At 32.3% G+C, this 13,419-nt stretch overlaps 1 protein-coding gene across 2 annotated transcripts in view; it reads left to right on the top strand.

Annotated features, from left to right (window-relative positions):
* Positions 1 to 13,419, top strand: part of LOC114329133 (mediator of RNA polymerase II transcription subunit 28) — a 40,528-nt gene that overhangs the window by 9,494 nt on the left and 17,615 nt on the right. For both annotated transcript variants that reach the window (XR_007699218.1, XM_028278161.2), the window contains exons 3-4: positions 4,189 to 4,379; positions 13,219 to 13,390. Coding sequence is in view for 1 of the 2 variants with exons in the window: in XM_028278161.2 (XP_028133962.1) it covers positions 4,189 to 4,379; positions 13,219 to 13,390 (363 nt within the window). In the remaining variant the exon portion in view is untranslated. The remainder of the gene's footprint in view (positions 1 to 4,188; positions 4,380 to 13,218; positions 13,391 to 13,419) is intronic.

Below are 13,419 nucleotides of genomic sequence, written 5' to 3'. Positions count from 1 at the left end.
ATTTCTAAGTTAAAAACTGATAATTAATTTTATCAGAGATAAAGATTACAAAATTAAAATTGTTCATTTTGACAAAATATATTCATGCAAAAATCCAATAAAAAATTTTAGACTATGATAGTTTATTAAATTTCAGCACACTTTTTTCCTGCGAAAATCCAGTAAAAGATGGCGTAAATTGACAATTGAATATTACGAAAACAAAGAAAGGGGTTAGAATGGGTCCCATATTTATAATGAAAAACAAACTCAGAGCTTCCAAGGTACCACAGCAAATCAATTGTAGTAAATTTAAATTTAAGTGTACTGAAAAGTTGTCTGAAGACTATTGAAACTCTGTAGAAATTACTGGAGTCTAGTAGTAGTAATCTAGTCTAGAAAAAGTTTTATTTTGTACAATATAACTGTCAAGCTAATTTTTGACCCTCCCCCCTCCCCCTATGTAACGCACCGTAATGGGGCGTTCAAGTAATATGTAACACAATTTTTGAAGATTTTTGACCCCCCTCCCCCCAACCTGCGTTACGTAATACTTGAATGGCCCCTTACCCACTCCAAGCAATTTACCAGAGTTATATAAAAGTACCTTTCCAATAAGTGAAGCAAAGAAAACGGATTTGATAAAGATGTGCCAAGAAAATATTTTCCAGAAGAGGTGCATGCTTGAATAACAAATTTAAAAACCGGTAATAATATCGTAGATCGAATTCCAGACATAATGATGTGAGAAGAATCGGAAGAAGACACATTTTACCTTTTAATTGTCTAAAAAGAATAATGAAATTGAAATAATATACAATTAACTTTTATTTTATAATTAAAAAAAATCCAAAATAAAAACCAATAAAGTCAAATCACAGAATAAATAACCATACAGAAGCGAAACTCCTGCCGAAAACGGTAACATAATTTTCATGCTCATGCGTTACGTAACTGGTGCAACCTCACTTTTGCGACTGACGTGACAGTTGTTTATAGTTAAATTTTATATTTATATATGTTTTATTTTATATTTTATAGTTAAATTTTATATTTCATATTTAATTAATAACTACTTGTCAAAAATATTACCTAATTTGGAATGGTCTATTCCTTAGAACATCAAGTTCTATTCTGTAAGTGGTGCACAAGGTCAAATATTTCGGTTCCAACAAAATCAATGGAAACGACAGTCAGATTCGGTTCTGTATGGTTATTTATTCTGTTAAATCTGTCAAATGTTATACTCATTCAACGAGGTAAAACCCGATAAATATCACGTTTTTCTTTTTTTTTTTTTTTTTGTAAATACGTTGTTATAAATTAAACTTAAAATAAATTATTCTAACTAAATATTAAATTCTCCACCATTTGGCTATAACAAATATTTGATAAAACTTCCTATGGCGATATTAAATCTTCTTCAAACTTCTTAAAATCTTTAATCGCGATTATCTCTAAACAATGGTTTTGTTAGTTATCATGTTTTCGCTCGAACCCCTCGATATTATCTCACCATCGGAGTCGAGGGCATCTACATGGTCTTCTTCCCACAGCAGCCTTACTGTTTTTTCATCAGAATGTCTTAGGAGGTGTCCTGCCCATTGGAGTCTTATGGACTTTTATTTCTTTTGTTATGTTGGTGTCTGGTTATAGTTCTTCAAGATCTTTGTTAGTTCTTATCCTGTGTTGTCTTGCTACTTCATCCAGCACAGGCCCAAATGCCCAAAAATCTTCCTTAGGATTTTTCTTTCCCAAACATGTAGTCTCTCTTCATTTGGCTTTGTTATAGTCGTTTCCCCACTAGGGCTTACAATACCGGAATCCAGGACGATTTTTGTCCTGTATTAAAAACCGGTATTTATGTAAAAATACCGGTATTTTGGTATTACATTATTTGTTTATTTATTTATTTATTGACGGGATACCACCCCATTAAATATATACATAAAATATTACAATAATTATTATCTATTTAGTGATACATTAAACATAAATATAGTGAATATGACAAAAATTGGCGATGCGGCCATATAGAGAAAACAAATATTAAATAAGATTAAAATAAGATACAGCTCATAACAATATAAATCACCTAAATTACAATAATTTTTTTACACATTGTCTACAATTGTGTTCGGAGGCGCACAGCAACAAATCGAAGTCCATTCTATTTCCATTCAGAATGATTCTACTCAGTGGAGAATGCCTACCAAAGTTGCAGCAATGAAATTTAATTGCAAAATTTTGAGATGATCTAGTGATTCTAGAGAGGACATTAAAATCAATTAGAGACAGTAGATCATTGCAATTTATTTTAGAATTCAATAGTTTATGTAGAAACAAAACATCAGCATAAATCCGTCTGGAAGTTAGCTTAGGAAGGTTTAATGTATTTCTAATTTCTGAGTAGGAATGGTCACTTAAAGGTTTGTGTAATTTAAAACTTAAATACCTAATGTAAAAAACTAAATAAACTCTACTTTGCTTTCAATAGTTTGAAATCAAATTGTTATCAATCTTACCTACTTAACTTGTACTATGCATTTGTATACTCCGCCATCAGCTGCAATATAATTGTGTGGGGCAGAGCTACGGAAATTGGGCGAATATTCGTCCTTCATAAGCGATTCATTCTCCTAATTTTTAACTTAGATTACAACGAATCTTGTAGAGATACATTTAAAAAGAATAATATTATGACCTGCACATGCATCTATCTTTTCAAACTATTAACCTACACTTTTCTTAATAAGAATAAGTTTCAAATAAATAGTGATGTCCATAATTACCACACGAGAAATAAAAGTCCTAAACCTAATATCCACCTAAACAAATTCAACTGATTTCAACTAAAAAAGTCTCCAATGTATGCCGGAGGACAATTTTTTAATTTGCTACCAAATTCAATAAAAGAAATATTGCATTTTAACAAGTTCAAAACCAGGTTAAAGTTGTTTTTAACTGAACATTGTTTTTATTCTCTAGACGAATTCATTGGCTGGAACAATAGCTAGCAACTGATTCCTGTATTTTTATACTTTTAACAATATTTTATCAGTCTCGTAACCTTGTTCTCTACTAAATGTTTGTTACCATTAATGTCTTTAATAAGATAACTTTAGTTTACTTTAGTGTAGTATTTTTTAATAACCTACTTATTGTACTATAAGTATACCATGTTTGTGACTTGTCTTATGTCATGTAAATGATACAAAAAGATCAATAAATTTATCTATCTATCTGAATTTATTTAACTTTATTTTGAATTTATTAATTGATAAAAATTTAATTTATGTACAATATAAATCTAATTTAAAATAATATTAATTAATTACAAGAAATTTTTTTTGAACAATTTCGTTGTAATAAGGTCTATATCAGGCATATTGATTACACATACTGAGCCGAGTATGGCACCATCGAGAAGCGGCAGTGTCTGCAATATAAAGCAGTGGTTTATGTTTTACGTATACTACCCAATGCCACATTTTCTTGTGAAATGCCACATTTTCTTGTGAAATGCCACATTTCGCAAGAAAAAATAACGTGATGGAATTTTGGAAAAAATATAAAAATATAAATCCACTTTCCTGAGCTTTATTATTTGGCTATAAAATATTTGTCAATACCTGTCACATCAGTACCTTCCGAAAGAGTATTTTCAAACTCTGGGCAGTTAACAAACCTATGAAGAAATCGTTTATATCGCCCAAAAATAACTAATACATTTTTTATTAATAATACCGGTATCCCGATATTTCAAATATCAAATACCAGTATTCAGATTTTAGTTCGGTATTGTAAGCCCTATTCCCCACTATACATCACTACGGGTCATATGATTGTTTAATATAGTTGTATCTTTCTCTAAATCATTAATTTAGGAGATACTTTTTGTGACCATCCCTTTTACAATAATTTAGTTTATTCATTCACAAAATATTAAATTTTTTGCCTCATAGCATAGCCAAACTTAAATTAGTTATATGGAATTTAACACCTTGGCTGTGTTACGGAACAAATAATAGATTGTATTAGATTAGCAGTTGGCTGCGTCAACTTATATAATGGCTGGCATATGTGACATATATGCCTCGTAACACACTCAATGTAAGTTTATAAATTTCTCTAAACGTAGCCAAGGTGTTAAAAGAATTATGGTTACATTGTAGTAGAAAGATATTGCAGTTTTCTTTTTTTTTTCAGGTACTAGCTCAATACCACCTTCACCTTTGCCAAGTATACCAGGAAACCAAACACCCAACCAAATGATCTCAAATATACCTGCTACAATGCAACAACAATTACAGCAGCAACAGCTACAACAACAGCAACAACAGTTGCAAATACAACAGCAGATGCAACAGATGCAGCAACAACAGTTACAACAAATGCAGGTAGATCGGCGTTAATTTATATTTTTGGGATATTAAGGTATATTTTTTCATGGGGCGTTTTATTGTGTTTTTTCATGTATATATTCTTCGATATAGAATTTATTGTGATTATCAGGATGGATCTCTATTTTACTAGGTATTGAAAAGTATTCTTGTCAAAAAATTCACCACAAATGATGACTGAAACGCTTAATTTTTAAGAAAATGGTTTTAACATGTAGGTACTTTATTGTAAAGTATAAAACTACAATATATACATTATTTTTGTATTTTGTAAATGTATTTCATAAAAAACTTTGGTAGTAAAACCAAAATTAGTTAAATTGGCCTGGATCCCTCGTACCAAAAAAAAGTTTATTAATAGCAAGCTGAAAATTTGTTAATAGCTTGACAGTGTCTAGTCAGACAAACTTTGATGTATGGGAACACTGGAACAGGGAAGTTTTAATTGTGAAACATGTCATCCTGACAAGTTTATGAGTATGGAAACTAGCAGGTTGTTTTTAAGTTTATTCAATAGCAATCTTTATATATATATATATATATATGAAAAAATGTTTGTCCGACAAATATGTTGGGCATTTTAATAAGCATGACACGTAGAACATGTCAAATGACAGGAATTATGTTGGTGATAAATGGCAGCCTGATTTTTGCATGAGAGTTTAATGAAATGGTAACAAATCACTTCTGTCCTACAAAACACATGGGACATTTTCGCAGTCTGACGTTTGAAACCTGTAACCTGTTCCACAATTAAAACTTCCAGTGTTCCTGTACATCAAAGTTTGTCCCACTAGACACCGTTAAGCTATTAACAAATTTTCAGCTTGCTAGTAATAAAAATGTTTTTGGTACGCAGGATCCGGGCCTAAAAACGTAGGAATATACGTAAAATCAGTTTGTGGCTTATTTTTTGACAAGGCTTGAGAGAATTTAAATGCTGCCCTATGTCATTGTATATTTTTGTATAAGTACTAACTCTCAGGGTTTTTTAGAAAGTGGCAAATAATTTCTTTTCATTCATAATGATCAAATAATTGTGATATGTACGAGGTAGCTTGAAAAAATTGTACTAAATGTATACAAAATGTCTCCTTGCTCAGATGTGCCTTCACTAGATTATTTTATTTCTTAGACGTTTGACTTAATATGAAAATATGCCAATTCCTAGAGTTTTTACTGTTGTGGGATTTCTAACTTGTAGTTTTCACATAAGGTAGTGACTGATTTGGTCACATGATGTGTTAAAATTATATAAAGTTATGAAAATTATTCCTTTTTAATAACATTAACCCTTTTTATGTTTGATTTTTGTGTTCTTAATTAAGGTAATCAATATTATTTACTATATTCAATGGGAATTAACCAAAATTCAGTTTAGACTACATTTATTCTGACGTTTTGATTTTTACCTCGGAAATTGTTCTTGAACTACAAAATAAACAAATTGTTTTATTCTGGTAATACAAAACAATTTTTTTATATTACTGTTTTGTATTACCAAGTAGCAAAACAAAATCATTTGTTTAATTTGTGTTTTTGTGTTGAATAATTTCCAAAACAGAAAGCGAAACATCCAAATAAAAATATTTTAAGCTGAAATGACACAAGAAAGGGGTTTCAGAACAAAATTATGATAATCAATAGTCTTGTATCTTCAGCAAAGGGTTGAAGAGATTAACAGAATCACATATTTTTATCAGAATTTAGCCAAAACGATAAAATCTCTAGGAACTTGTCTGAAAATAAAAATTATAATTATTTTTTAAGAAATACTGCTGATCTATACATAATAATTTAATTTTCCTTTGTTCGCCTACATATCCTTGTGAAGGATAATGTAATATTAAATTTTAATGTGTAAGGTGTAAAAAAATCTAATAATAAACTTTTCCAAAATTTTCTTTGTTTTATTTTGCCTTTACTGTCTAAAAACCAGAGGGTTGGTACTTTGCTTTTATAAAAAATTTATACAGTCGAACCCGCTTATTAGAATACCGGTTATAGGAATATCCTGGTTTAAGGAATAGAAATTTGATGTCCCGAAACGTTTCTACTAGCCACCAATGATTGGTTATTATAATATCCCGGCTATAGGAAAACTTTGGCTTGGCACGAAGACTATTATAATAAGCGGGTTCGACTGTATATTGTTTGTGTTTTTATTATATTTTTCCAAGCATTGTAGGTACCCTTTAAAAACCCTCTGGGCAACAAAAAGGTGGTGTGATTTTATTCTACTAATATTAGTATAGGTGTGTGCGCTTGGAATATTGACTGCAAAAATCGACAAAGTCAAACATTCAAGAATTAAATTGATACAAGAATATTTAAGTTTAGTCCTCACAGACCATAGTTATTTATTGCCATTATGTGCAGTGAAATCCTCTGCTCATAAGTGAGACGCTGATCTATGGGAAAATCGATGTGGCTGATATATGAGCGTATTAAGAACAACGTTTATCTAGCCCAAATTATTATTAAAAACGCGAGACTAGGGGCAAACTCACTAGTATCCCTTTGGTTCTGATAATTTATTGCACAGATATTAACCTGTACCATCACTTGCACTATTCTCTGCTTTGCACTTAACTAATTCGAAAGGAAAAGTTTTCCTGCAGTTGGCTGTATACCATATAATACAAAAAACAATAAAATTCTTTATAAAAGGTATATATTTAAAATCTCTAAAAAGGGCTACATCACAGAACTAGTTTTCGATTGGTTTACCAGTCGTCATCAGTGCTTACCTACAATGAATATAACCTGGTAAAATAATGCAAAGATTTTGAAATTTTGACTACGGGTAAGAAAAGTTGTAGGTTATACTCACGTGAGTTAGCATGCAAATTTCACTTGAGTATAACCTACAACTTTTCTTAACCGTAGTCAAAATTTCAAAATCTTTGCATTATTTTACCAGGTTATATTCATTTTAGGTAAGCAGTGATGATGATTGGTAAACCAATCGAAAACTAGTTCTGTGATGTAGCCCTTTTAAGGGATTTTAAATATATACCTTTTATAAAGGATTTTATTGTTTTTTTTTTAATTCGAAAGGTTTAATTGAACATCACAAAAACCAAATGGATGCTACTTATAGACCTGGATCCCGCGTACCAAAAAAAAGTTGATTAACAGCAAACTGAAAATTTGTTAATAGCTTAACAGTGTCTAGTCGGACGAACTTTGATGTACAGGAACAGGGGAAATCTCAATTGTGAAACAGTTTAAAAATTTGGAACGTCAGATTACGTAAATGTCCCATGTATTTTGTCGGACAGAACATTAAATTGATTTGTTACCCTTTCATTAAACTCTCATGCAAAAATCAGACTGCTATTACTAACCAACACTATTCCTGTCATTTGACATGTTCTTCGTGTTTCACTCATTAAAATGCCCAGTTGGTGATAAACACTAGTCTGATTTTTCCATGAGAGTTTAATGAAATGGTAACAAATCAATTGGAAGTTATGTGCGAAAAATACATGGAATGTTTTCATAGTCTGACGTTACAAGTTTTTAACCTGTTCCACAATAAAACTTGCAGTGTTCCTATCCATCAAAGTTTGTCCGGCTAGACACCGTTAAGCTATTAACAAATTTTCAGCTTGCTATTACTCAACTTTTTTGGTACGCGGGAGATCAAGGTCTATAAGCAAAACCCAACAACGAGCAAGACAGCTGATATTAAACAATCAAAGAATTGAATATGTGGATTCGTACACTTATTTATGAACAGTTAATTCAAGATGGGATCAAACGAAGGAGATATGTGTAAGAATAGAAAAAGCAAGAGTGTAGTTCTCTAGCATGAAGCAAATTTTCACCTTTAATAACCTCACCCTACCTCTGAAAATCCGACTTCTAAAATGTTATGTATTTCCCGTTTTGTTATAAGGAATGGAGGCGTGGATAATGACCCCAACATTAATGAAGAAAGCAGAGGCCTTCGAAATGTGGGTATATTATGTATATCGTACACAGAACATGTAACCAATGAGTAGGTACTAGGCAGGTAAGGAGAGAGAGGTAGAAATATCTATAAAGAAAGAAAAGTAGGAATGCTTGGTTCACGTTGTGACGCACAGTAAATATAGAGTTCTTCAGCTACGTATCCAAGGGAAAATAGACAGTAGAAGGGGTCCAGGGAGGAGACTCTCGGCTATAAAACTTATGGCAATGGTTTGTCGAAACTTATGATTGTCATTTGCCGAACTCAAAACTTCTTGAAATTGTTTAGGGAAGTAGTGAATAAGGTTTTGTGCTCTAAAGTGATTGCCAAAGTCAAATGAAAATAGAACACTACAAGAAGAAGAATGGTGCATAACACCTTTTAGATGAATATTGAAAATTTCTATATAATTTGTACATTTTTACACAAACAGGCTCTTATACACTAACCGGCACGAAAAACCGGCGAAAAAACAAAAATGGGTCATTTTTGATGTCTTGAATTTCTAAAAAGCTATTGTCCGATTTAAGTGATTTTTCTAATATTTTATAGCCTTATCTTTTAACAATATCGCTGTAATAATATTGTTGCTAGACAGGTAAATTTTCATTGTATACCGGGTGTACCAAACAAACTGGGTTTTTTCTCAATTTTCACAACACCATGTGGAATATTCTTGCTTTTATAAAATATTGAAATTAAAACCCATATAGCCCCAGCTTTTCTTAACATTCTGTTTTTTTGAAGTTATACTTCTTTACCGGCGATAGAGGGTGATTTTTTTATATGTTAAAACCTATCAGCCCGGCGCATGCGCATTATAACTTTGTTCTGATTGGATGTTCAAATGACATGTCAAAAATTATCCGATATGGCAGCTGTGGTTTGGAGGTAAAGGTAAAGGTAAACAAATGTATAATATATTAGTTTTATTGTTGTGAGGACAGAAACAAAAAAGTTTATAATATTGTAGTGACTTTTAAATAGTTTTTAAAAGCAACAGGTACGTAATAATTGTTAATGTATCATGGGTATAAACCTACCTATTTGATCTGCCAAAATACATAGTATGTAATACTTTTATTTATATAATTTGATTACCATCAAAATTTCTAACAATATTCACCTAATATATTGTTTTTTTACTTTATGTTTTGTTGTATTTTTCAATTCTAAATCATTTCAATTCAAAATTAAAATAATTTGATCAATTTTCAAAATATCAAAATATCACAAGTTTAATCCGTTTAGTTGGTCGATCTTCGTAAATAATGACACATAGTGTCCATGGCTAAGCGGAGAAGGCGAATGAATTCCAATACCAACCGCTCTTATCAGCGCTGGTTCGAGTCCCAATAGAAACTTTCTTTTTTGTTTTTTTTAATACATTTTATGATTGTAAGTATATTTATTATATAATTGTATTTTCAGAAAATACGTATTTAGTTAAAAAAATTTTCGACAATTAATGTTCAGACATCATTTGTGGCTTGTTTAATTTGTTTGTGTGTGTTTTATTCTTTTATTATTTTAATTTTTGGCACTCTTCTAATAAAAATATTTGAGAAGTAGTAAGTATAAATTAGTTTAATATTTAAACAAAATATAAATCATAGGCGTAACCAGGATGATCCTAAGGGGGGGTTACAACTACCTAAAAGGGGGGGGGTTACAACTACTGGAAGGTCTCTGAGTGCTATGATGTTAAGCGTATAGAGCTCAAAGTACATCCCAATGGGGGGGGGGTTTTGGGGGTTGTAACCCTATGATTATGTAACCCCTGGTTACGCCTATGATATAAATAAAAAGTATATTAATTTCGTTTAAATCATATAATAGAAGTATAACTTCTTACGTGCGTACAAAGTACACACACATTCTTTTTTATTCATTCGCTTATGTTGGATAATAAAAAAGTTGGGATTTTAACAACTAGCCATGTTCTTTATCAATACAGGGTGTTTCTAAATAAGTGCGACAAACGTTAAGGGGTAATTCTGCATGAAAAAATAATGACCATTTGCTTGATAAACCTATGTCCGCAAATGCTTCGTTTCCGAGATGCGGGATATTTAATTTTTTCTTAGAAACTGGTGATTTATTTATTGTTCTAAAACCGGTGGAGATATACAAATGAAATTTTTTAGGTTTTAAGAGGTAGTTACTGTTTTTGACATACAATTAAAAATTTTATATTCACCATTGGCGTGCATGCGGGTAATATGACCTGTATGAATGCCAATGGTAAATATAAAATTATTAATTGTATGTCAAAAAATGCGCAATATCTACCTCTTAAAATCTACCAAATTTCATTTGCAAATCTCAACCGGTTTTAGAGAAATAAATAAATCGTCAGTTTGTAAGAAAAAATTCAACCTCCCGTATCTCGGACACGAAGCATTTGCGAACATAGCTTTATCAAGCAAACGGTCATTATTTTTTCATGCAGAATTACCCCTTAAAATTTGTCGCACTTATTTAGAAACACCCTGTATTGATAAAGAACATGGCTAGTTGTTATATAAAGTCCCTAACTTTTTTATTATCCAACATACGCGAATGAATAAAAAAACAGAATGTTAAGAAAACCGGGGGCTATAGTTGGGTTTTAATTTTAATATTTTATAAAGGCTACAATATTCCACAGGATGTTGTGAAAATTGAGAAAAAAAAACCAGTTTGATTGGTACACCCGGTATACAATGAAAATTTACCTGTCTAGCAACAATATTATTACAGCGATATTGTTAAAGAATAAGGCTATAACATATTAAAATAATTACTTAAATCGGACAACAAGTTTAGGAGATACGAGATATAAAAAATGACCCTTTTTTTGGGGTGCCCGGTGAGTGTATAAAGACTACCATTGAAAAAATAGTAAAAAAGAGGAATGTATGTAAAATACGGTTAAATTGAGAATAACCGGTCGCTTTATGTTTGGAACTTTCGAAGTATCGCAACCGTTTTGATTACCAGCGACGAACATTTCAAGGTATTGGCAAACAATTCTAGGTCAAATAGATAAACAGGTCTTTCGACCATTTCATCTGGTGGATCAAGAGGCGTAGTGAGAATTTCCTAAGGGCTTGTGGGCGGTTAGCCGACGTTTGTATCGTACACATGATAGCGGTTAACTGGGGGGTCTCAGTCCTCCCCTAGTAAACTTACAACCGCCGCGGTTTGACGACGGAGCGGTTGCACATGTACGATTCCATTTGTTCCTTGGCAACTTGAACCGCGGAGGTTGGGTTTTTCAGGTAAACCGCGACGTTGGCAAACCGCCCTCATCTGGACAAGCTGTAATATTCAAGATTTTTATTAACTATTGCCATAATAATTTTGATTCAAAATATCAGGATGTTACTCTAAAGGAACTCCATGACGATACAATTTGTGTTATGACTGATTCTGCTACTAAAGTCGTTTCTTGATTAGAAAGCATTGATTCATTGCAACCATTAAAAATCGCATTTGTTACACAAATTGTTTCAGAAAAATCTGTTTCGAACTCTTGAAACTGTTCTTTTGACTCCAAAATGTTCTCCAAAAAGGCTGCTATGAAGTTCTTGTAGCACACTTTTAATGTGTGATTTTCGCAGCACCATTTGGTGAACAGTAAGTGCTCCTTCGAGATTTTCCTACTTTCGATATAATAGACTATTGGAAAGATACAGAGATTTCCATTGAGCCGAATATGTCTTTGTGGTTCTTCTGTCTCGATCTCTGGCAGGTGTTTTCTTGACTCTAAAATGTCCTCCAGAACTGCTATGAAGACGAAGTCCTTCCACTACACTTTTAGCGTTTGATTTTGGCATTAAAAATCGTTGAACTCTACGTGCTTCATCGAGACTTTCCTACTTCCGATATAATGGACCATTGGAAAGATACAGAAATTCCCATTGATCCCAGTGTAGTGAGTTAAACCACCCTTCTTCTTTTGGCGTCGTAATTCTAAATGAGTCTTCAACTTGCCTGCCTATATCCTTCCATTCAAATCTCTCTTGTGCCTTCCACGTCATCCAATCGTCTCGTTCTGGGCTTTACATTTTTTCGTCTTACTATCGGCTTCCATTGTAATATTTTCTTTGCTGTTTTTAAATCATCTTTTAAATCTTTTTTAATATAATTAATTAATAATAACGTACTCTCTAAATTCGTAAATGCTGATAACCTGAGTTAAACTGATTGTTGACCGTCGACAGTCAGTGGCCGCTGTATACAGTGCTAGTCAAAAGTCCCCCCCCCTCGTATTTTTTGAACGGTTATACTAGATTTGTTCCAGCACAACGAGAACCGTCATGTAACGATCACGTTACTATAAAATAATACGTTCCATGCCTTCTGTGTCTGAATTTCGTGCGTTCCATGGGTTATTTTGTTTACTGCGCAGGACGGTGAGATCCGCCTATGGTTTTTTTGTCAAAAAAGTTGAGGTTTTTCAATTGTCTAGTAGTTTTTACGTCAACGTCAACCTTTTTGACAAGTAACCTGAAAATGATCTTAAACTCAACAAAATTAGTATGACTGAATATGTATTTTCAATACCTTTTAAACAAGATATCACATGCCATAAGGTCCCATTTAAAATTATCTGTCACAGTGGGGCTGTAAAGTCATCTGTCACTATTACGTCACCTGTCATGACTAGTTAAGAAGCTTACGTCCGTTTATTTCCTCCCTACAAATTTCACTATAATAAGTATGTATAACCGTTCAAAAGATACGAGGGGAGGGACGGACTTTTGACTAGCATTGTATAAATATGAAGATACGGTGTCATTGGTAAGGCATGGCTGTTTAGCATAATTAAATATCATCATATAAAGTTTGAAATTATTTAGTTTAAATGTCTCACTCGCTGATTATTTTTAGGTACCACCCGGTTTAAGTGCAGAGACTGTAGGGCCTGGTATGCTGTCTCCCCAAGCACTCTTTATGCAACAACAAGGTATGCCGTCTCCTAGGGGACCTTTTGGTCAACAACCTCCAGGAGGAATTTTACAGGGACCTTTAGCGTATCTAGAGAAAACTACAAGTAATATAGGTGAATCATTTACCTTTTTTATATTATTT

The sequence above is a fragment of the Diabrotica virgifera genome, chromosome 7 (genome assembly GCF_917563875.1).
Source record: "Diabrotica virgifera virgifera chromosome 7, PGI_DIABVI_V3a".
Taxonomy (NCBI): Eukaryota; Metazoa; Arthropoda; class Insecta; order Coleoptera; family Chrysomelidae; genus Diabrotica; species Diabrotica virgifera.
The sequence above is the reverse complement of the archived record's forward strand: the minus strand, read 5'-3'. Positions and strand labels throughout refer to the sequence as shown.